Source organism: Heterodontus francisci, chromosome 11, assembly GCF_036365525.1.
Source record: "Heterodontus francisci isolate sHetFra1 chromosome 11, sHetFra1.hap1, whole genome shotgun sequence".
Lineage (NCBI taxonomy): Eukaryota > Metazoa > Chordata > Chondrichthyes > Heterodontiformes > Heterodontidae > Heterodontus > Heterodontus francisci.
The window spans coordinates 44,119,541-44,145,341 of NC_090381.1; the positions used below are offsets into that span (position 1 = coordinate 44,119,541).

A 25,801-nucleotide genomic window follows, 5' to 3' on the forward strand; every position below is an offset into this window, starting at 1 on the left:
AATGTAAAAGGTTAAAAGCAAGTAAAGTGGGGGTGGGGCAAGAGATAACAAAGGAGTAGGTGTAGATAGGACGAGGTCATGGAGCAAAGATATGTTAATGGTGTGTTGAAAGACAAAGCAAAATAAAAGTAAAATGGGAGGCCATTCATCATGCTGAGGATCAGGAATGGAAGGTAAGATCGCTGCAGTTTATAATTTAAATCATGCAAATGTGTTATTTAAATATAAATTACATCATGGGGCCCCCCATTTTACTTTATTTTTAGTTATTATTTTTTTTTATATATATATATTTTTTGTGTTTATTTTATTTCATCTTAGTTTGTTTAGTTTGCTTACCCACTGTTTTTTTTTTATGTTTGTACTTGTGGCTGTTCAATTTTCAGTCCGTTAACACCTTATCTGTACTAATACTTTGTCTTTCATCACACCATTAACATATCTTTGCTCCATGACCTTCTGGTCTGTTCTGTGACCTCGTCCTATCGACACCTTCTCCTTTGTTATCTCTTGCCCCACCCCCACTGTACTTGCTTATAACCTTTTACATTTCTCATATTTGCCAGTTCTGAAGAATGGTCACTGACCTGAAACGTTAACTCTGCTTCTCTCTCCACAGATGCTGCCAGACCTGCTGAGTATTTCCAGCATTTCTTGTGTTTATTTGTCCTCACCTGATGTCTACATGGGCACATGTTCCATCAGGGGTCACTGGTTAATGGTCAAAAGAGGGAATTCATGTTACTTTTTCCATTCCCTATCCCAGGGATGTTGGAACCAACTGTAATGCCTTTTCCATACAGTTGAGATCACCAAACCCAGCACAGAAAGAGAACTGAATCAACAACAACAACTTGCATTTGGATAGCACCTTTCACAGTAAAACATCCCAAAACCATTCAGAGGAGCATAATCAGACAAAGTCTGACACTGAACCACACAAAGAGATATTAGGGTAGGCGGTGGCGTAGTGGTATTATCACTGGACTAGTAACCCAGAGACCCAAAGTATTTCTCTGGGGACATGGGTTCAAATCCCACCACAGCAGAAGGTGGAATTTGAATTTAATTAATAAATCTGGAATTAAAAAGCTGGTCTAATGATGGCCATGAAACCATTGCCGATTGTTGTAAAAACCCATCTGGTTCACTAATGTCCTTTCGGGAAGGAAATCTGCTGTCCTTGCCTGGTCTGGCCTACATGTGACTCCAGACCCACAGCAATATGGTTAACTCTTACATGCCCTCTGAAATGGCCTAGCAAGCCACTCAGTTGTACCTAACCGCTACGAAGTTAATAAAAAGGAATGAAACCGGATGGACCACCCGGCATCGACCTTGGCACCAGAAACGACAATGGCAAACCCAGCCCTGTCGACCCTGCAAAGTCCTCCTCACTAACATCTGGGGGCTTGTGCCAAAGTTGGGAGAGCTGTCCCACAGACAAGTCAAGCAACAGCCTGACATAGTCATACTCACAGAATCATATCTTACAGACAATGTCCCAGACACTGCAATCACTATCCCTGGGTATGTCCTGTCCCACCGGCAGAACAGACCCACCAGAGGTGGTGGCACAGTGGTATACCGTAGGAAAGGAGTTGCCCTGGGAGTCCTCAACATCGACTCCGGACCCCATGAAGTCTCATGGCATCAGGTCAAACATGGGCAAGGTAACCTCCTACTGATTACCACCTACAGCCCTCCCTCAGCTGATGACTCAGTACTCCACCATGTTGAACACCACTTGGAGGAAGCACTGAGGGTGGCAAGAGCTCAAAATGTACTCTGGGTGGGGGACTTCAATGTCCATCACCAAGAGTGGCTCGGTAGCACCATTACTGACTGAGCTGGCCGAGTCCGAAAGGACATAGCTGGTAGACTGGGTCTGCGGCAGGTGGTGGGGGAACCAACACGAGGGAAAAACATACTTGACCTCGTCCTCACCAATCTGCCTGCTGCAGATGCTTCTGCCCATGACAGTATTGGTAGGAGTGACCACCGCACAGTCCTTGTGGAGACGAAGTCCCGCCTTCACATTGAGGATACCCTCCATCGTGTTGTGTGGCACTATCACCATGCTAAATGGGATAGATTTCAAACAGATCGAGCAATGCAAAACTGGGCATCCATGAGGTGCTGTGGGCCATCAGCAGCAGCAGAATTGTACTCAACCACAATCTGTAACCTCATGGCCCGGCATATCCCCCACTCTTCCATTACCATCAAGCCAGGAAACCAACTCTGGTTCAATGAAGAGTGCAGGAGGGCATGCCAGGAGCAGCACCAGGCATACCTCAAAATGAGGTGTCAACCTGGTGAAGCTACAACACAGGACTATCTGAGTGCCAAACTGTGTAAGCAGCATGCGATAGACAGAGCTAAGCGATCCCATAACCAACGGATTAGATCTAAGCTCTGCAGTCCTGCCACATCCAGCAGTGAATGGTGGTGGACAATTAAACAACTAACTGGAGGAGGTGGCTCCACAAATATCCCCATCCTCAATGATGGGGGAGCCCAGTACAACAGTGCGAAAGATAAGGCTGAAGCATTTGCAACAATCTTCAGCCAGAAGTGCCGAGTTGATTACCTATCTCGGCCTCCTCTTGAAGTCCCCAGCATCACAGATGCCAGACTTCAGCCAATTCAATTCACGCCGCATGATATCAAGAAACGACTGAAGACACTGGACACTGCAAAAGCTACAGGACCTGACAATATTCCAGCAATAGTACTGAAGACCTGTGCTCCAGAACTTGCCGCGCCCCTAGCTAAGCTGTTCCTGTACAGCTACAACACTGGCATCTACCCTGCAATGTGGAAAATTGCCCAGGTATGTCCTGTACACAAAAAGCAGCACAAATCCAACCCGGCCAATTACCGCCCTACTCTCTATCATCAGTAAAGTGATGGAAGGTGTCATCAACAGTGCCATCAAGCAGCACTTGCTTAGCAATAACCTGCTCAGTGACGCTCAGTTTGGGTTCTGCCATGGCCACTCAGCTCCTGACCTCATTACAGCCTTGGTTCAAACATGGACAAAAGGGCTGAACTCAAGAGGTGAGGTGAGAGTGACTGCCCTTGACATCAAGGCAGCATTTGACCGAGTATGGCATCATGGAGCCCTAGCAAAACTGAGGTCAATGGGAATCAGGGGGAAACCCTCCGCCGGCTGGAGTTATACCTAGCGCAAAGGAAGATGGTTGTGGTTGTTGGAGGTCAATCATCTGATCTCCAGGACATCACTGCAGGAGTTCCTCAGGATAGTGTCCTAGGCCCAACCATCTTCAGCTGCTTCATCAATGACCTTCCTTCAATCATAAGGTCAGAAGTGGGGATGTTCGCGGATGATTGCACAATGTTTAGCACCATTCGTGACTCCTCAGATACTGAAGCAGTCCGTGGAGAAATGCAGCAAGACCTGGACAATATCCAGGCTTGGGCTGACAAGTGGCAAGTAACATTCGCGCCACACAAGTGCCAGGCAATGACCATCTCCAACAAGAGAGAATCTAACCATCTCCCCTTGACATTCAACAGCATTACCATCACTGAATCCCCCACTATCAACGTCCTACGGGTTACCATTGACCAGAAACTGAACTGGAGTAGCCATATAAATACCGTGGCTACAAGAGCAGGTCAGAGGCTAGGAATCCTGAGGCGAGTAACTCACCTCCTGACTCCCCAAAGCCTGTCCACCATCTACAAGGCACAAGTCAGGAGTGTGATGGAATACTCTCCACCTGTCTGGATGGGTGCAGCTCCAACAACACTCTAGAAGCTCGACACCATCCAGGACAAAGCAGCCCGCTTGATTGGCACCCCATCTACAAACAATCACTCCCTCCACCACCGATGCACAGTGGCAGCAGTGTGTACCATCTACAAGATGCACTGCAGCAATGCACCAAGGCTCCTTAGACAGCATCTTCCAAACCCGCGACCTCTACCTACTAGAAGGACAAGGGCAGCAAATACATGGGAACACCACCACCACTTGGAGTTCCCCTCCAAGTCACACACCATCCTGACTTGGAACTATATCGCCGTTCCTTCACTGTCGCTGGGTCAAAATCCTGGAACTCCCTTCCTAACAGCACTGCGGGTGTACCTACCCGAAATGGACTGCAGCGGTTCAAGAAGGCAGCTCACCACCATCTTCTCAAAGGCAATTAGGGATGGGCAATAAATGCTGGCCTGGCCAGTGTCGCCCACATTCCATGAATGAATTTTAAAAAAAGGACAGGTGACCACAAGCTTGATCAAAGAGGTAAGATTTAAGGAGTGTCTTGAAGGAGCAGAGAGAGATGGAATGGTTTAGGGAGGGAATTCCAGAAGTTAGGAGCTTAGCACGGCCACCAATGGTCGAGCAATGGAAATTGGGTCTGCACAAGTGGCCAGAATTGGAGGAACACAGAGATCCTGGAGGATTGATAGGCTGGAGGAGGTTTCAGAGATAAGTAAGGGTGAGGCCATGGAGGGATTTCAACATTAGGATGAGAAATTTCTATGCAAGGCATTGCTGGACTGGGAGCCAATATAGATCGGTGACTACAGGGGTGATGGGTGAATGGGACTTGGTGCAAATTAGGATACAGGCAGTGGAGCATTGGATGAGCTGAAATTTATGGAGGCTGGAATGTGGGAGGGCAGCCTGGAGAGCATTTGAATAGTTGAATTTGGATGTAACAAAAGCGTGGATGAGGGTTATAGGATCAGATTTGTTGAGGCAGGGTGGAGAAGGGCAATACAATGGAGATGGCTTTGTTAATGGAGAGGATATGGAGTTGGTAGCTCAGCTGAGGGTTAAGTTGGATGCCAAGGGTGTGTACAATTTGGTTTAGTCTCCGGACAGTGGTCAGGAAGGGGGATGGAGTCGGCAGCAAGGGAGGAAGAAAATGATATCCCAGTATTTATTTGTTGGTAATTTATGTTAATTTAATACTGGAGGTCAGGGAAGCAGCGTGACAAATCAAAGGCAGTGGATGGGTCGAGAGATGTAGTGGTGAGATTGAGCTGCATCTGTATCTGAGAATCTGGGAACTGCGTGTTCAGTATGTCTCAGTTCATTAATAAGCCATTTTGGAACTCTGCCATTAAACACTACAACTGCTATTGTAATGCACTGCTGTGATTCACTGATGTGGTACATCACCAAACTGCTCATATATTCTGCTTTCTCACATGGCTATAACATATGCCTAAAAACAAAGTTAACAAATACACAAAATTCAGGAAAAGATTCACTAACCTTATTAATGAACTCACCTATTCCATTTACCAATATTTAAGATAGCTTTCCTCCACATATCCTTCCACTTTCTCAGGGGTTTCAGACTTTCCTTTTTCTTCATCCTCGCATCCTTCAGCGGGGCTTTTCCTCCTCCTGATTTGGTCACAGCCACTGCCTGCTTTCAGCAATTCAGTTCTGTTCTGTTTCTACTCCAGGGGTTGCATTCCTTCCTAAGACCTTCCAAATCCCACTCTTCCCCTCCAACTGAGATCATTCAAATCCCCCCCTTCCCAGTGCTCTCAGAATTCCTGATTGCTCCCAGACCCCACCTCCCCAATGATGAGCGATCACAGAGCTCTCACTACTTAGATAACCAAGCACTACTGAGAATTCCCTAATATGAGCCCCCCAGAGTCCTCCCAGACCCTGCAAGTGCTCCAGAATTCCAGATCCACCACTCCCTCAAGCCCTTTAGTTTCACTGGACTGGATTTTGTAGTCCTGTTTCTGGGAGCGGTGGTGGGTATGGAAAATGGCAGCTGTCCTCCATGGGACCCACGTTGCCATGCTGCTGCGATTCTGTGGAGGGCGGCCACTGGCCACCCCTCTCCAATCACGTGGCAGGAGCGTCATTGACAACACTGTTCACGGCGTCACCGATGTGGAAGCAGACACCATTTTGAAAGGCTGCCAGCCCTGCAAACAGTTCAATGAAGTGCAGAGTTCAGTCCTCCCCACCCCCCGTTCCCTATACACAAAGGGCAGAGTTCACCCGTTCTCTATACACAAAGGGCAGAGTTCACCCGTTCCCTATACACAAAGGGCAGAGTTCACCCGTTCCCTATACACAAAGGGCAGAGTTCACCGTTTCCGTATACACAAAGTGCAGAGTTTACCCCACCCCCTACCCATCAGAGTGCAGAGCTCACCCCTTCCCCAGCTCAGTGGCGCCAGCTTTCCCTGGACAGGCAAGTTAAGGCAACGAGTGCCGTTCATCATGCTGAGGATCGAGAATGAAAGGTAAGATCGCTGCAGTTTATAATTTAATTCATGCAAATGTGTTATTTAAATATGCTAAATTGGGTCCCGTTGCATGCCGGTGGAGGGCTTGCCATGGAACCTCCCCTACGTTGGGGACATCCTGCCTGACAATCCTGTGTCGGGTTCCATGGCAGCTGCTGCCGCTTCGATTTTACACCCCACCCCCCGCCACGGAACCTGACACCGGGCTGGGAACAAAATCCAGCCCCCTTGGGTGTTCCCAGCAACAGGCCACTGAAGTACTTCCAACCTCAGGCCTCCCCAAGTGCTTTGAGATCCCAGACCCATAATTGCTCATGTATCCCACACTCCAGACAAGTGGTCACAAATCTCAATCCTGACCCCCCTCTCCTGAGTACTTCCAGACTTCAGACGCCTATGTATTTACAGACCCTAAAAGTGCTCTCAGAACTTCTCGTAGTTCTCCAAAACCCCAGTGTCCAGAGACCCCTCATTTTCCCCTTCCAAGTACTTAATCCACTAAATGACTCCAGAGTTACCATTAATTTTAAATTTAAAACAATTTATTTAACTTTATATTGGTGGGTTGTACCTATATTATATGATGACACTGCATAATGGCTTTGTTCCAGAGTAAAAATTACAAAGTATATATTTTTATATAAATAATAGAACTGGAAAGCTTACTCACTGATGGATGATCTCCCATCCAGAACTGCTGTTATTTTCATGCCACCTCTGAGATTGAAGGCCACAGATGCATGTCAACATCCAGGCTAATGATCCCAGCATCCTTTGCTGCTCAATGCATCTCGGTATATCTGATGGAACTTTTCTCAGTCACAGGACATGCTGGGAATCTGACAGATTTCCAAATCTGTTTTAATTACCTCAATGATTGAAATAGTACTTCTAAACAACAGATGCGGTCTCTCTATATTTTTTATTATTCTTTCATGGGATGTAGGCATCACTGGCAAGGCCAGCATACGTTGCCCATCCCTAATTGCCTTTGACAATTGAGTGGCTTGCTAGGCCATTTCAGAGGGCCGTTAAGAGTCAACCACATTGCTGTGAGTCTGGCGTCACATGTAAGCCAGACAAGGTAAGGATGGTAGAATTCTATCCCGAAAGGACATTAGTGACCCAGATGGGTTTTGATGACAATCAATGATAACCTCATGGCACCATTACTGAGACTGGTTCTCAATTCCATATTTTTATTAATTAATTGAATTTAAATTCCACCATGGTGGAACTTGAACCCGTGTCCCCAGTGAATTAGCCTGGGCCTCCGGATTACTAGTCCAGAGATATTACCACCGTCTCCTCACATCCTCAAAATTCATACTCCACATCCTAGCTCTTGAAAATTAAGGAGACGTAGTAAGATGTGTTCTGGCTCAACTGTATCATAAAAATACTGCTTCGTGGCAGTGTGACTTCATGCAAATTAAGCACATGATGCTGCATGTCAACTGCAAGTGACCAGTGAAGCATAATAAAGTCCCACAGGAACTGTAGGCCAAATAAACATACATAACTGTATTTCTGATAGACGTATAATCACAAAAACTACACTAGACTCAGTTATTATAATATGATTTTAATTGTCCTCTTTATAAGATTACAGAAATCCCCCACATGTAAATGAAGGAACACATGGTGGATGAAACTCTTCACAAATTACTGAAACTGTTTTACAATGCAAAACATTAACTTCTATTCGTTTATGCAGCATCCATCGATATGCTTCATGAATATTTGATAGCTGCTTGATGACTAATTCATAATCACAATATTCATATATGTAAATTTTTCTTCATTCAGAACCTCCTGGTTGGCTGCACTTTTAAACTCTCTCAAAGTTCAGCCACTGATGGCACTACATAAAGTCCACATTTGTAAAACAAAATGTTGATGGGTAGATATTCCTCTATGTGCCTAGGCCATTATTTATGCCCAGTAGAAAATCTGCCCCAATTATTTATAACACTATCATGCATCTGATAACTTTGACACAATTAAGATCTAAAGTACATCTCCAACCAAAGTTACTGTTAGCAAAATTCTGACACAGTTAATGCGGAAAAGATTTTAAATCGTGAATATATCTTCAACCTATTGACAAATTTATGTAACTACACCTTTTCCTAAGGGACTGTTCTACTGATAGCATGGGTTAAATATAACCAATGTTCATCCTGTCAAACTGTTCCCATAAAAAGGGAAAGGAAATTAACTGTCAGCTAAGTTTAAGGATCAGATTCAGGGATTTGAATTTTTGTACATTGGGGTACTGGTTGAGTGGGATTTGATGCGAGTTAAGATACAGGCAGCAGACCTTTGGATGAGCTCAAGGTTTTTGCTTTGGAATAGTTGAGACTGGAATAAAGGCATAGATGGGGGTTTCAACCACAGGTGGGTTGAGGCGGGGCAGAGGCAGGTTAAGTTATAGAGGTGGAATTAGACAGTCTTTCTGATGGAGAGGATACAGGATTGTTTTAGGTCAAAGAGGTTGTGAACAGTGTGGTTCAGCCTGAGACAGAGCCCAGGGAGAGGGTTGGAGTCAGTGATGAGGGAACAGAAATTGTGGGATGAAGACAATTCTTTTCCTCTTCCTTGAAATGAATAACTTCATTGTAACTAAGTGATCCATAGAATAGTTTGATCAAAAACTCCCAAAGCTCATCAACTGAGATGGGTCATTTTGTCAAAGAAGGCTATAATTTCAACTTGCAATTTAATAAAAGTAGACTTTTAATATAATTTCCCTTCATTATTAATCTTTTAAAGCCTATTCCCAGAGTTGTTCTTGGTTTGTACAGAAGGCTAAACTGCAATTTCTTTCTCTTCTCTCCTGTTCCACCATTTATTGCATATAGAAATAGCAACTGGATTTACTCTGAATCGGAATGAATGATCTACATTATCTTGGATGCAGAGTTTACAGCCTCCCTTCCTAAACTTATTTAGATACTTCCCTTAGTCTTCAGATTTAATTCTTGATGTGGTAATTGTTGTCTTTCATCTTTCCTTGTAACCAAGAACTATTTCATTGTGAATAGCAACAAATACCAGGAGGGACATAACAAATAATAATCCCTGGGGTTAAGATTAGGAACTAAACTAATGGTGGCTAAATTCCAGAGATATTTTCACATAAACTCCCTGCTGGGGACTATTTTGATCTTTTACATCATAAAAATAATTTACCAGTTACAGGAAGTTGTATGGGCTTGTACAAGATACCTGCAGCACTGGTACAGAGGACCTACTGCATATTCACAGGTAACCTACATAATTCATAGAGATTTGGAGATATGGAGTGTAATTCTGAATGAATTCTTCAAGATAGAGATTCGATCTTTAGCTTTTCATGTTACAATTCATCCTCTGCACTTTTCCCATTCAAACATTATCCAAATGTGGCAGGATTTATCCGGATTCAAGTATACTCTATCTACATAGCTGCCAATATATTTTAGCTGGAATTAGCCTTTGCTTAGTTAAAAAAAATATTACAATAATCTCCCTCCAATGTATTTAGTGGCTGCATTCTGCAGATGGAAAACATTCACTTTGAGTCAGACTTTTACTGTGTAGATGAAATAATTTTTTAAAATGTAGTGACCTGTGAATTAAATAAAAACTGTTCACAATCTGCAGTTTTCTGGTAAAATTTCACTGTTAACACTGCCATGCAGAATGATGGGAGTTTCGCAATCTGTCAAAAGTACAAGCAGGACAAAACAGTAAGATTCTATCACCGCTGATGGATCACATTTCTGTTGGTAAATTTTCTTCCTTCCTTGTTCTTACTTCCATGGCATTCCTCTGCCTTATAGATTCGGTAACATTCTTTCCTGTTCTGAGCTCGGAGTTCTGGATTTTTTATTTCCTCAACCATTAGGCTTGGAAACCAACCTTTCTCTCCATCGTGCAAACGGTCTCCTAATATCCAGCCTGAAAGACAAAGTGTCAACTTATGCTTGCTTATCAAAGTCCACTCTCCTAATTTATCAACTCCTATTGAGATACACACTTTTCAAAAACATTTGAATAGTTTTTGTTTAAAGATGATGTTTTAATGAATGTTTTTCCTGGACAGTAGGGCCTTTTTACACTTTTGATATCCATAGTCACCATCAATAATTTATAGCCACTTATAACATAGGCAGAGAAAGAACTAATCTCTTTTTGTTGCACTGTATTTACAAGGGGGGAATGAAGTTTGACCTGCCGCAAATCTTAAAAACAATTAACCTTCTATGAAAATAGAAGAACAAAGAACAGTACAGCACAGGAACAGGCCATTCGGCCCTCCAAGCCTGCGCCGATCTTGATGCCTGCCTAAACTAAAACCTTCTGCACTTCCGGGGTCCGTATCCCTCTATTCCCATCCTATTCATGTATTTGTCAAGATGCCTCTTAAACGTCTCTATGGTACCTGCTTCCACCATCTCCCCCGGCAACAAGTTCCAGACACTCACCACCCTCTGTGTAAAGAATTTGCCTCGCACATCCCCTCTAAACTTTGCCCCTCGCACCTTAAACCTATGTCCCCTAGTAACTGACTCTTCCACCCTGGGAAAAAGCTTCTGACTATCCACTCTGTCCATGCCGCTTATAATTTTGTAAACCTCTATCATGTCGCCCCTCCACCTCCGTCATTCCAGTGAAAACAATCCGAGTTTATACAACCTCTCCTCATAGCTAATGCCCTCCAGACCAGGCAACATCCTGGTAAACCTCTTCTGTATCCTCTCCAAAGCCTCCACGTCCTTCTGGTAGTGTGGTGACCAGAATTGCACGCAATATTCTAAGTGTGGCCTAACTAAAGTTTTGTACAGCTGCAGCATGACTTGCCTATTTTTATACTCTATGCCCCGACCGATGAAGGCAAGCATGCCGTATGCCTTCTTGACTACCTTATCCACCTGCATTGCCACTTTCAGTGACCTGTGGACCTGTACGCCCAGATCTCTCTGCCTGTCAATACTCCTAAGGGTTCTGCCATTTACTGTATACTTCCCACCTGCATTAGATCTTCCAAAATGCATTACCTCACATTTGTCCGGATTAAACCCCATCTGCCATTTCTCCGCCCAGGTCTCCAACCGATCTATATCCTGCTGTATCCTCTGACAATCCTCATCACTGTCCGCAACTCCACCAACCTTTGTGTCGTCCGCAAACTTACTAATCAGACCAGCTACATTTTCCACCAAATCATTTGTATATACTACAAACAGCAAAGGTCCCAGCACTGATCCCTGCGGAACACCACTACTCACATCCCTCCATTCAGAAAAGCACCCTTCCACTGCTACCCTCTGTCTTCTATGACCGAGCCAGTTCTGTATCCATCTTGCCAGCTCCCCTCTGATCCCATGTGACGTTACCTTTTGTATCAGTCTGCCATGAGGGACCTTGTCAAAGGCTTTACTGAAGTCCATATAGATAACATCCACTGCCCTTCCTTCATCAATCATCTTCATCACTTCCTCAAAAAACTCAATTAAATTAGTGAGACACGACCTCCCCTTCACAAAACCATGCTGCCTCTCGCTAATGTCCATTTGTTTCCAAATGGGAGTAAATCCTGTCCCGAAGAATCCTCTCTAATAATTTCCCTACCACTGACGTAAGGCTCACCGGCCTATAATTTCCTGGATTATCCTTGCTACCCTTCTTAAACAAAGGAACAACATTGGCTATTCTCCAGTCCTCTGGGACCTCACCTGTAGCCAATGAGGATGCAAAGATTTCTGTCAAGGCCCCAGCAATTTCTTCCCTTGCCTCCCTCAGTATTCTGGGGTAGATCCCATCAGGCCCTGGGGACTTATCTACCTTAATGCTTTTCAAGACACCCACACCTCCTCCTTTTTGATAATTAGATGACTGAGACTATCTACACTCCCTTCCCTAGGCTCATCAGCCACCAAGTCCTTCTCCTTGGTGAATACTGATGCAAAGTACTCATTTAGTACCTCGCCCATTTCCTCTGGCTCCACACATAGATTCCCTTCTCTGTCCTTGTGTGTGCCATCCCTTTCCCTGGTTACCCTCTTGCTCTTTATATATGTATAAAAAGCCTTGGGATTTTCCTTAATCTTGTTTGCCAATGACTTCTCATAACCCCTTTTAGCCCTCCTGACTCCTTGCTTAAGTTCCTTCCTACTGTCTTTATATTCCTCAAGGGATTCGCCTGTTCCTAGCCTTCCAGCCCTTACGAATGCTTCCTTTTTCTTTTTGACGAGGCTCACAATATGCCGCGTTATCCAAGGTTCCTGAAACTTGCCAAACTTATCCTTCCTCACAGGAACATGCTGGTCCTGGATTTTAATCAACTGACGTTTGAAAGACTCCCACATGTCAGATGTTGATTTACCCTTAAACAGCCGCCCCCAATCTAAATTCTTCAGTTCCTGCCTAATATTGTTATAATTAGCCTTCCCCCAATTTAGCACCTTCACCTGAGGACTACTCTTATCCTTATCCACAAGTACCTTAAAACTTATGGAATTATGGTCACTGTTCCCGAAATGCTCCCCTACTGAAACTTCGACCACCTGGCTGGGCTCATTCCCCAATACCAGGTCCAGTACGGCCCCATCCCTAGTTGGACTATCTACATATTGTTTCAAGAAGACCTCCTGGATGCTCCTTACAAATTCTGCCCCATCTAAGCCCCTAGCACTAAGTGAGTCCCAGTCAATATAGGGGAAGTTAAAACTACCCACCACTACAACCCTGTTACCTTTACATCTTTCCAAAATCTGTCTACATATCTGCTCCTCTACCTCCCGCTGGCTGTTGGGAGGCCTATAGTAAATCTCCAACATTGTGACTGCACCCTTCCTATTCCTGAGCTCCACCCATATTGCCTCGCTGCATGACCCCTCCGAGGTGTCCTCCCGCAGTTCAGCTGTGATATTCTCCTTAACCAGTAATGCAACTCCCCCACCCCTTTTACATCCCCCTCTATCCCGCCTGAAGCTTCTAAATCCTGGAACATTTAGCTGCCAATCCTGTCCTTCCCTCAACCAAGTCTCTGTAATAGCAACAACATCATAGTTCCAAGTACTAATCCAAGCTCTAAGTTCATCTGCCTTACCTGTTATACTTCTCGCATTGAAACAAATGCACTTCAGACCACCAGTCCCGCTGTGCTCCGCAACATCTCCCTGCCTGCTCTTCCTCTTAGTCTTACAGGCCTTATTTACTAGTTCCCCCTCATTTATTTCACTTGCTGTCCTACTGCTCTGGTTCCCACCCCCCTGCCACACTAGTTTAAACCCTCCCGAGTGACGCTAGCAAACCTCGCAGCCAGGATATTTGTGCTCCTCCAGTTTAGATAGGGGAGGAAGAAATTTTAGACTAATGCATTTATATACTGGTACCAAAATGCATTTCAGGACCTGTATGTTAATCCACTGCACCTTTCAGTGCTCTAACGCTGCAGTCGATAATGATTTAGTCATTGAAGAAAATACTAATACATGAAAATATTTCAAATTTACATATACTGAGAAAGACTTTGGGCACCAAGTACTGAAATATATAAGCTATTTGAACTTGGATTAGCACGGTGTAGATTTTCAAACTCCTCCATGTAGGTGGTTTTGGGTAGTTAGATTTTAGTTTAGCTTGACCATTTTTATGCTGTATTCACTTAGAATGTCTAACGAGATAAATAAAGCCATTTTATAACTAACACAAGACCAAAGAAGCCATTCTGTGTCTAGTATTAACTTATTGTATCCTAACGTTTGTATCTTACATTAATTAATAGGTCGTTACCCATCATGAAACAGATGATTGTACAAGTAATGAACCTTGGTTGAGTTCTAATTAATGAATCAATAATCATTTTAGGAAAAATGGGTTTTCATTTAAAGTTTGTTAGATCTAATTACTGTGTATGAGAAAGTGTAGCTTCAGCTCACTTCGAACAATGGACCTTTCTGGAACCCCTGATAAAGTCCGTGAGATGGTACACCATGGCCTTCAAGTGTCCAGATTGAATGAATAGGAAACTTGTTTAAGATCAGATTAGGAGACAGTGTGAAACAACTCCATTGTATTCATGTCTGAGATTGTGAGACCAGGTGGCTGTTAGGGGAAGACATCATTAAGAACCAATTAAATTTACCTAGCAACCGTTAGAACCAATTATTATTTTCCAAGAGCCTGACTCTGAGGTGGTGTGATGGCCATCCAGGGGTTAAAAGCAGGGGTCGTGTAAGGTTTCATTGAGCAGTAACACCAGGAGACCTCCAAAGGTAAAGGCACAGATCATCAGCCAGGTTCTCCACCTGATGAGGATCTGTTCTGAGTCAAGACCACTGTATCGCCCACCCTGCTACCAAGCTTTACCAGTGTGCGCACCTGCTAAGATCTGTAAAGTTATAATCCCCAGTTTGTTAAGTATAATTTTTACTTTCAAATGTTAAGTTTTGTTTTACTTTCAATAAACTTTCTGGACTGATTAATTAAGTATCCTGTTGCCTTAATTGGCTGACGTCTTGCCCATAAATCTAAAAATCTGCCATCCATACCTGATTCATAGAGACATTACACCATATCCAACTGCTCATCCTTTCATGGGGACACGCATTTCTTTTCCAACCCCACTTCATACTGGCATTTTTCCCCTCCCCCCTCAGTTTAACTTGGCATCATTTTCTGCTTCCAACCTAGCTAAATATTACACTCTTCTTCCACCCCATCTTTCAAGCTGGCACCCTTTCCTGTCTCACTTTACATTGTCACTGCTCCTCCCACCCTGCTAAGTTTAAACTGACATTCTTCACCCCAAGATCATGCTGGTACTCATTCCTCAACCTCCCCCCGCAACCACCCCCCCCCCCCACCCCCCCGCCACCTTCCACCTCCCACGCCCAGCCCCAAACCAGTTAAAGCTGGCACTTTCCTTTGTGCCACACCACTCTCCTTCCTCCTCTACCACAAAATGTCACAGCTAGTTTCTTTCCTCTTCTCCCCACTGCTCCTAACCTGTCCTCACTTCTTCATTTCTCCCTAGCTTCTCCACTTTATTGTTCTCCATTCCTCCCTCATTGTCATCAATTCCTCCCTAACAGTGATTCCATATTATAGGCAAAAAATGCCGCATTGGCAACAATTCCCACTTATATTATGCAGGTACAAGAATCACTTCTATTAATGGTAAAAGCAGCATTGAGCAAAAATGAGCCTACTCTGCAATGATTTTCATCAAACACTGCATGCATACTGGATCTTCAAAATACTGTCAACATGAAACAATTAGCATGTATATTTTTTGAACTTTTATTACAAAATGAGGGAGGACTTTGAATCTAAGAATGCAGCCAGACCCAACTTGACCTGATTTCAAGTGGAGACTTAATAAATTATATGACTAACTTTTCACATTATTTAAATGGCTTTTGGTTGTTCCCTATTTTCAGAACTTTCTGACCTAATTTATTTAGTTGCCATGACACCTTTCCCCTCTTGAGAAATATAAGGAAATTAAGTAATCCAGGATTCATTGGGCATTGAGGCAGCCTCGGGGCAACCAATGCTGGAGCAGGAACGTGAAGCAGGCATTAGGCCCCTTATTTACATACGCAAATTGCCTAATGCTTACTTCAGGCTTGGATAAAGGACACCACTTGTTTATCCTTGTCCAATATGGCAGATGGCACATTTCCGGTTGGAAGTGTACGCATGCTTCCTGACCATCATTTTGGGGGCTCAGGAGATTGCATAGTGACTGAAAAACAGGTGTTACATGGTCCAATTTAATTCCCGTGTGTGTATGAGGGAATGTAGGAGGGATTTTTGGCCATTTGGTTTTTGTTCTTTTGGACTATAGGGCCAGGATCTTATGAGAGCCATGTTGTTCCTGAAGGTGGGACCGGAAATTGACGTAACTTCTGCTGCCACTGTATTTCCCGTTTCACACGCGATTTTATATGTAAATGAATCATGCGACGACAGGCACAGGAGACACATGGGATCATGCAGCGAGGACGGCCTTTCATTGGTGGAACCCGCCGTCACTGCCCCAAGCAGCACGATTGCCATAGATATAAAATATTCTGTGCTTGCAGTCTCAAGGTTCATCAGCCTTCTCTTCATCTAAGTATCTTCAGGTTAACCTAAATTGAAACTTTTACTTAATTCAAAATGTTTTTGCCTCCTTTATTGTGTGCAAGTCACTTTCAACCTCACATCATTTATTTCCCTACAGCAAGATTGAGTCAGGTGTCAGCCTGTAGGCAAAGACCAACCCCACAGTTCAGTGATGCCTCCCTGCAGCTTTTCCTCCAGGCCGTCAGGGAAAGGCAGCAGGTCTTCTTCCCTGCAGATGGGATCTGAAGTCCGTCCTGCCTGACGAAGGCGGCCCAGATGGAGGTAGCAGAGGAGGTCTCGAACCATGGGATGACATGCACAACCTGGGTTCGGTGTTGCAAGTGCATCAATGACTTGCTCAGATCGGTGAGGGTAAGTGTTCTTGGTGAAGCAGCTCCATTGTTTTCCTCCTTGCTTCCACATCTTTAAGGCAGAGGGTACAACAAAAGAATGCAGTGGAATGTGTGAGCAGCCTTGGTGTCATTCACTAAATTATTGTGCACTACGATGAAGATTGGCATTGTTTATGTGCTTGGATGTGTCATGTGAAATCCACTGCAGAATGAGTGATGTTGATGCATGGTATGCAATAGTTGTGATGCATCTTTTGCCATGTAAGTAAATCTGTACCATCTTCTACAGGACAAATGCAGCCACAACCGGTACGAGCATGCTAAGATGGGAGATGGGGTCCCTGACATCAGGCTGCTGACCACAGCTGAGGAGGAAGCATCAGAGGTCACAAGAGGAGGGAGGCAAGGTGAGCAGAGATGGCAGGATCCACAAGGCAGAAGGATGAAGTGTCATCTCCACTCTTGCAGCCATATGTGGACACTAAAGAAAATTGTGTGAACTTGTGCATCGGATGCTTAAAGTGCCTCTGTTTGTGTCTCCACTGAAGGTGCCCGCACTCGAGCAGCATAACGCTGCGTGGCCCAAGAATCCTCCTCTGGGCAGGAAGAAGAAGCCAATGTCCCAGAGGGTGCAACTTCACTCGCCTCTTCTTCCGCCTCTGCCAGCGCAGATACATCCACACAGTACACGGGGGGTTTAAGATTAGAATCTGGGTCACAAGCTGGTGGTCACGACACTGTTACGGCCAGGTGAGGAGGGGGTCTCAGGCTCCCCTCTTGCCCTTCCTCTTGTTTGACAGCAACAGGGTTTATTCCTTTTAAACAGTGATTGTGCTTACCACCTCTGAGTGTTTTACCTTTTTACCTTTGATCGTGAAAGAACCAATCGGACAGGTTTTCTTGAGTTTAAACAAGAAAGAGGTAAGTTTATTATACTTAACAATCTAACCCCAATTTTAAAATAATTAAAAATATGCTACACATTCACACAAGAATCACACGCACACAAATAGATTACAAGGGAAAAATAGATTTGGTAGTTAGATTAAAGTCCAAAATAAATGGAACTTAAATACAATCTATGAAGTGGATGATCCAGTAGTCCTCCGACTGAAGCTGTATTCTTAAAGTCCTTGCTGGTCAAAGTGCACTTTGGTTGGCCTGCTTTGCTCAGGGTTTTCTTGAAGGCTGAACTGTAGCTAGCTCTCTTCCCCGGTCGCTGGCTGTAGCAGTTTGTAGGCTTGGAGGGTCCACAGTCGCGGATGGTGTTCAAACTTGATGTTTTCTGGAAAGAGAGAGAAAGGGAAGTGCACAGCTTTCCGCTGCTGCACACTGAGTTACTGCCTGTCTTCTGTGAGTGTAACACAACTTTGGGTTTTTCAGAGAGGGACAGATGGTCACATGGTTCTCTCAATCCCCTTTGTTTTAATGAGATACAAGGTTCAGAATTGGCTCGACAGGTTCCAGGATGCCAATATTTGCACTCAGAGGGGTTTGCTCTTTCAAAGTCAATGTGTCGGGATGGCCTTGACAGCATGCTAATGAAGCAATCCTACGAATTCAATTACTTAGAGCAAGCCATGTTTCTGGGTCCAGGGCTTCTCAGACTTCTGTCTGCAGTTCAATCTCCTGGTATTTCAGATGCAAATTGCAGTGGCCATCTTGGCTGCTAGCTTTTTTAAAGTTACTGCAGGACTTTTTCCATTAAAAGCTTGATATAAGTTTCCAAATGATGAAATTAATATTTCTCATTTAGCATATGGGGTTTTCTTGACAACACAGATACGTCCCAGCAGCTGAGGGAGCATGTGTCAGCCAGGTGCCCTGGAGGACTGCTGGGGACCAGGTCCCTGCTCAGCCCCACGCTCATGATGATCCTCTGTTTGTTGCTACCAGAAGTCTACTGGATGTGCAGAACAGCCATGTGGAAAATATGTCAGATATCTGAGGTCATGGCACTGCCATGGAGGAGTCCATGCAAATGATGATGTCTGCCATGTCCCAGGCATATGAGTACATGGCTTCCTCAGTCTAAAGTCTTGTGAATTCCGTGGCGAGTCTTGTTGAGCACTGGAGCCATATGCGATCTGACATGCACTCTATCGCTGTTGCCGTGGGCTCCATGCAGCGTCTACGCAAGAGGGGGCTGAGGAACCTGGACCTCCCTCCGGGCGACCCTTCCCCTCAAGGAGACAGGCATGTGCCATCGTGTATACAGATGGAGGAGGAGCACTTGCCAGCTATCCAGGCCCTTCCTCTCAGGACACTTCCAGGGTAAGCGGCGTCTTGTCCTCCCACCCAACATTGACCCCATACCTCCAGTAGGTGAACACACAGGGGATACACAGGGGTATGGCATCAAGGAGCCCTAGCAAAACTGGAGTCAATGGGAATCAGGGAGAAAACATGCTGCTGGTTGGGGTCATACCTAGCACAGAGAAAAATGGTTGTGTTGTTGGAGGTCAATCATCTCTGTCCCAGGACATTACTGCACAAGTTCCTCAGGGTAGTGTCCTAGGCCTGACCATCTTCAGCTGCTTCATCAATGACCTTCCCTCCATCATCAGGTCAGAAGTGGGGATGTTTGTTGATGATGGCACAACGTTCAGCACCATTCGCGATTCCTCAGATACTGAAGCAAACCGTGTACATATGCAGCAAGACCTGGACAACATACAGGATTGGGCTGATAAGTGGCAAATAACATTCGTGCCACACAAGTGCCAGGCCATGACCATCTCCAGCGAGAGAATCTAACCATCTGCACTTGATGTTCAATGGCAATACCATCACTGAATTCCCCACTATCAACATCCTGGGGGTCACCATTAACCAGAAACTAAACTGGACTAGTCACATAAATGCTGTGGCCACAAGAGCAGGTCAGAGGCTGGGAATTCTGTGGCGAGTAACTCATCTCCTGACTTCCCAAAGCCTGTAAACCATCTACAAGGCACAAGTAAGAAGTGTGATGGAATACTCTCCACTTGCCTGGATGAGTGCAGCTCCAACAACACTCAAGAAGCTTGACACCATCCAGGACAAAGCAGCCCGCTTGATTGGCACCCCATCCACAAACATTCACTCCCTCCACCACTAACACACAGTGGCAGCAGTGTGTACCATCTACAAGATGCACTGCAGCAACTCACCAAGGCTCCTTCGACAGCACCTTCCAAACCTGCAACCTCTACCACCTAGGACAAGGGTAGCAGATGCATGGGACCGCCACCACCTGCAAGCTCTCCAAGTCACACACCATCCTGACTTGGAACTATATCGCCGTTCCTTCACTGTCGCTGGGTCAAAATCCTGGAACTCTCTTCCTAACAGCATTGTTGGTACACCCCAAGGACTGCAGCGGTTCAAGAAGGCAGCTCACCACTACCTTCTCAAGGGCAATTAGGGATGGGCAATAAATGCTGGCATAGCCAGTGATGCTCGAACGAATAAAAGATACTCAAGCACCAGTGCTGCAGACCCCCAGTAGAGTGCAGCCATCAAGGCCCCATTCCTTTAGAGGTCTCCCACCCCAGCAATGGGACATTGCATTGATTAGACTGCCTCCACCTCAGCTGCTAATGTCAGGGTAGCACCTAGACATAGTGGCAGAAAAAGAAAATTGAAACAATTTTCAACAGTAAGATGGCATAGGTGATGTACATATTGTGATAATAGTAAAGATTTTTCAATACATCTTTATTTCATTTAAAATTTGATCCACTCTTGTTAATCTTTTGCTTGGTTACAGATGGAAACAAAGATGTTCTTTGCAGGCCTATGGCAGGAACGCATTGATGTTTGCAAAGCATCTCAGAAAACGTCCATTTTCCATTTCTCATTGAATCTTAAGCCTCCAATCTTCAATGCTGGCTGTTTTCCTACTGATGATGAATCACTTTTTCCACGACTGTCATGCCTTATTTTGTGTTTCTGCAGTCATAAGTTGATGTTGCTTGCACTTGTGTACAGTCGCAGCCATCGTAGCCCGTAGATGATTTCAAATGCCAATCACATGAAAGTGCAGCCACGCTTCATTAAGATTGCAGCGATGAATAAGACCTCATACAAAAGTGAATTTCTGCGGGGAATTTTAATGTTTCTCATCCCAACGTTCCTTCATGATTATTGTTGGCTGAAATGTGCATCAATATGGTTCCCCCTGATGTCCATTGCATGTCTCTCCATGGCCCTCATATCGATGACTGCATCATTGACATTGTCGTCCTCCTCCTCCTCACCCTCTTCATAGTCTTCCCCATCTAAAGAGGACTGGTGTTCCTCCTGTTTCTCCACCTGTAGAATGTTGCTGTGTCTAATTGCAAAATTGTGCAAGGCACAGCAGACAACGATTATTCATGACACCCTCTGTGGCGCGTACTGAAGGGACCCTCCAGACTGGTCAAGGCAGCGGAATTGTATTTTCAACATGCCAATGGTGTGTTCAATGATAGCTCTGGTGGCTGCGCGCGCAGCATTGTACCTCTCCAGCTGCACTTTGCGGATGATGTACTGGTGTCATCAACCATGTACAAAGAGGGCAACCCTAATCACCCAGGATTCAGCATCCTCTTCAGCTGGTATCTCAAACTACTGGCAGTTGGGAGTTCCTCGAATTGTAGGAGTTATGACACGAGTCAGACATGCACAAACATACATGATTCTTCTCCTGTGGTTGAAAACCAATTGAACATTTAAACAGTGACGGCCTTTGCGATTAACAAAGACAGCAGGCTGGTACCAGGGAGCTCTAATGGACACGAGTACAGTTGATCACCCCTTGCACTCTAGAGAAGCCAGTGATGGTGCTGAAGGCCGCAGAACTTGCTGTCTGGCTGTTCTTGTCTGCAGTTAAGTAGATGAAATCATTGGCACATCAAAAAAGGGCATTGGTCACCTCTTTGATGCACCTGTTAGTCACAGACTGTGAAATGCCACTTATGTCGCCCGTGGATCCTTGCAAAATAATTGAGTGCAGCAGTCACCTTGAGGGCAACTGTCATGGGATGCCCACTGAAGCCAAGTGGCTGTAGGTCATGCTGCAGGATCCTACAAATTTCTGTGACCATTTTGCGTGACATCTTTAGGTGTCTCTGGCTTTGCCTCTCTGACATTTGTGGGTAATTTGTCCTTGTTCTGAGGATGTGATGATGTCCTAGTGCACGTCTTCGATAAGGCCGTTCATGGATGTTATCATTCGAAGCATCCTCACCTTCCTATTCTGCTTTTTGCTGGTGCTCAAGCATCATGAGTTGAGTGAAAATTGGGTATATGAGACCCATTTCGCTGCAGCTTTTCTGAACAATAAATAATCAGAGCTTGGAGATTCAGCCCTCTGTTGATAGAAAGCTGAAACATCCAGGCAATGATCAGCTTCCTTATATCTGCCTTCAAATTGCAGCCAGGTAGAAGACACACTCATTATCATTTGTTTCCTCCCACTCTGCTTGCTCTCCTTGAGTGTCCACATGGTTTTCATTATCATTGGAGAAAATGGTGCGTGTGGAATTCAGGGCAAGTCTCCCCACCTTCCAACCTCCTCCTGCAACCTTCCAGCTTGAACCCATCACCCTTGACCCACCCAGTGTTAACATTACCCTTCCCTCTGTTAACATTGAGCCTCCCCCCCCATCATCACTGTGCACAGTGTAATCATCAATTTATTCATGCCATCCCTCCCCACTGTTCCTACTCCTGTACTATCAACATGCCGATTCTTATCCTTGATCCTGCTCACATCGAACAGACCATTGTTGCCAAGTCCTGTTCCCCTCCTAATGAAGTTGTCGGATACCCGCCCGTTAGTCTTGACCTTCCCCCCCTACAGAATCCATTTGCCCCCATTGACTGTGACTGTTCCCAATGCTAGCCAGTCCCCTCAATTTGTCCCACAGCTCCCCGACAATGATAGCACTCATCCCTCCCTTTAGGCCCTTGCCAAATATCTTCACACTGTAATGCTTTAATTCATCCACCCACCACCCCCGCAGCTGACAACATGCAGCTTCAGCATCAACAGCAACCATTCAACACCCTGGATGCTCCACTGTACCCTCCATGCACCCAATCAATCCCACCCTTTCCTACCAGAGTACCCTGCCCTGATCCTCCATATAGCATCCTCCCCCCACCCCACTCCATGTCTTCGCTGCCATCCCTAGGAACATTCACCCTTGCTGGTGTCGAGCCTGGGGGGAAACATCCATTCCAATGCTGGCGTTAGTTTAGCGGATGGGTTAAAGAGAGAAGAGCACAGACTCAACTGTACAAATCCAACTGCTGTAACAATCATGAACCGGGTGGCACGGGAATATCGCTCGCTGTTCATTTAATCTGGCAGGTAGGACTAAATTGTAACTATGTTTAGGGTAATGAGTACTCATGTTATTTAAATGGATGCAAAGCTGCAATCTGCCACTGTGCTGGGGCAACACTGGAACGACGCAATACATGCTGCTGACTTAATTTCTTTAACATATCCTGCCATCAAGAATCCGGAAAAACATGTCCTGCTTAATTATGTCACCCTGCATGCCACCAAATCTGCTCTAGCACAGCCCATAAAATTCTACCCCAGGTGTCAATATGAGATTACCTCTTTACCTGGATTACTTACAGGAAGAGAAAGATGAAAAATGCAAGAGTGCCGCTAAGCAACAACGCCTAGGAGAAGGCCTACTCCTATCCACCTTTACCCCCTTTACTTCCATATCATTGCCCGACTCCAGCCCTACTTCAGTACATCTGCTGCTGAAACTTTCTGTGACCATTATTCTATTCTAGTGCACTCTGGTCAGCACTCTCCAAAAATCTGCTGTCTATCTCCTAACTCATACAAAATCCCATTCACTCATTATCTCTGTGCTCACTGACCTACACACTGGCTCCAGGTCGAGCAACAGCTTGATTTTAAAATTCTCTTCCTTGTTTTCAAATCCCTATATGACCTTCACCCCCCTCCAACCCCCCACCATGTCTGTAAACTCCTTCAGCCCTACAATCCTCCAAGATATCTGTACTTCTTGAACATCCCCAATTTTAATTGCTCCACCACTGGTGGCCATACTTTCAGCTGCCTGGGCCCTAAGCTCTGGAATTCCCTCCCTAAACCTCTCTGCCTCTATATCTCACTTTCCTCCTTTAAGACACTCTTTAAAACCTACTTCTTTGACCAAGCTTTTGGTCATCTGACCAAATATCTCCTTATGTGGCTTGATGTTGTATTTTGTTTTATAAAGCTCCTGTGAAGTGCCTTGGGATGCTTTATTATAGCAAAAGTGCTATATAAATACAGTTGTTGTTACCCTGCCAACTGACTATACAGGCAAAAGCATATCTTCTTGTGTTTGCCACTACAGTGATGCATGTGGAGGCTCTACTTCACCAAGGAGACAGTGGCAGTTCTGTTGTATGCTGCAAGAGCACCTGTAGATAATTCCCAGGGTAAACATAGTACTGCCTATTAGTGAAACTGGGTATAACCCTGAACTTCCTTTGCCTTTGCCCTCTTTCAGGCAGCCACAAGGAAATATCTGCAGTTTTGGCCAATCTGCAGCCCGGAGAAGTAAAAAAAAAGGAATGGTGAATCAGAGAGTCAGATGCGTTAATACTTTTGGGATTTCCTAAATTATAGCCAGCCATCATCGTCCTTTACATTGTAGTCTGCATAACTATGAAATCATACAAATTTACAGCATGGAAGGAGACCATTTGGCCCATCGTGCCTGCACTGGCCGACAAGGAGCCATCCAGCCGAATCCCAATTTCCAGCTCTTGGTCAATAGCCTTGTAGGTTACGGCAGGTGCATATCCAAGTACTTTTTAAATGCTATGAGGGTTTATGCCTGCACCACCCTTTCAGGCAGTGAGTTCCAACACCCTCTGGGTGAAGACATTTCCCTCAAATCCCCTCAAAACCTCCTACTGCTTAACCTATTTCTCTGACCCTGGTTATGGATCCCTCAACTAAGGGGAACAGGACCATCCTATCCACTGTATCTAGACCCCTCATAATGTTATACACTTCAATTAGGTTTCCCCTCAGCCTCCTTTGTTCCAAAAAAAAAACAACCTAGCCTATCCAATCTTTCCTCATAACTGAAATTCTCCAGTCCAGGCAACGTCCTCATAAATCACCTCTGTACCCTCTCTAGTGCATTCACATATTTCCTATAGTGTGGTGACTTGAACTGCACACAGTACTCCAGTGTGGCCTCCCTGCTCTTATATTCTATGCCTGACCTAATAAAGGCAGGTATGCCTTCTTGAACACCTTATCTATCTGTCCAGCCACCTTCAGGGATCAGTGGACATGGACTCTAAGATCCCTCTGTTCCTCTACACTTCTCAGTATCCTACCATTTATTGTGTATTCCCTTGCCTTGTTTGCCTTCTCCAAATGCATTACCTCACAATTCTCCAGATTGAATTCCGTTTGTCACTGTTCCGCCCACCTGACTAGTCCATTGATATCTTCCTGCAGTCTACAGCTTTCTTCTTCATTATCAACCACATGGCCAATTTTTGTATAGTCTGCGAACTTCTTAATCATACCCCCTACATTCAAGTCCAAATCATTGACATATACCACAAAAAGCAAGGGTTCTAGTACTGAGCCCTGCAGAACCTCAGTGGAAACAGCCTTCCAGTCACAAAAGCACCCATCGACCATTACCCTTTGCTTTCTGCTTCTTAGCCAATTTTGGATCCAACTTGCCACTTTGCCTTGGCTCTCATGGGATTTTACTTTCATGGCCAGTCTGCTATGTGGGACCTTATTAAAAGCCTTGCTAAAATCCATATAATACACTTCCCTCACAAACCCTCCTTGCTACTTCCTTCAAAAATTCAATCATGTTAGTCAGACACGACATTCCCTTAGCAAATCCCTGGTGACTGTATTTGATTAATCTGCGTCTTTTTAATTAATATTTATCCTGTTCCTCAGAATTTTTTCCAATACTTTTCCCATCACTGAGGTTAGACTGACTGGTCTGTAATTACGTGGTCTATCCCTTTCTCCCTTTTTAAACAATGGTACAACATTAGCAGTTCTCCAGTCCTCTGGCATCATGCCTATAGCC

General features: G+C 44.9%; 1 protein-coding gene across 3 annotated transcripts in view; it reads right to left on the minus strand.

Moving 5' to 3' along the window:
• Positions 1-7,830: 7,830 nt before the first annotated feature.
• The window catches only part of ngef (neuronal guanine nucleotide exchange factor), an 83,960-nt gene continuing 65,989 nt past the window's right edge, over positions 7,831-25,801 (minus strand). For all 3 annotated transcript variants that reach the window (XM_068042068.1, XM_068042069.1, XM_068042070.1), the window contains one exon: positions 7,831-10,206. In XM_068042068.1, the coding sequence (XP_067898169.1) occupies positions 10,007-10,206 (200 nt within the window). In that variant the 3' untranslated portion in view covers positions 7,831-10,006. The remainder of the gene's footprint in view (positions 10,207-25,801) is intronic.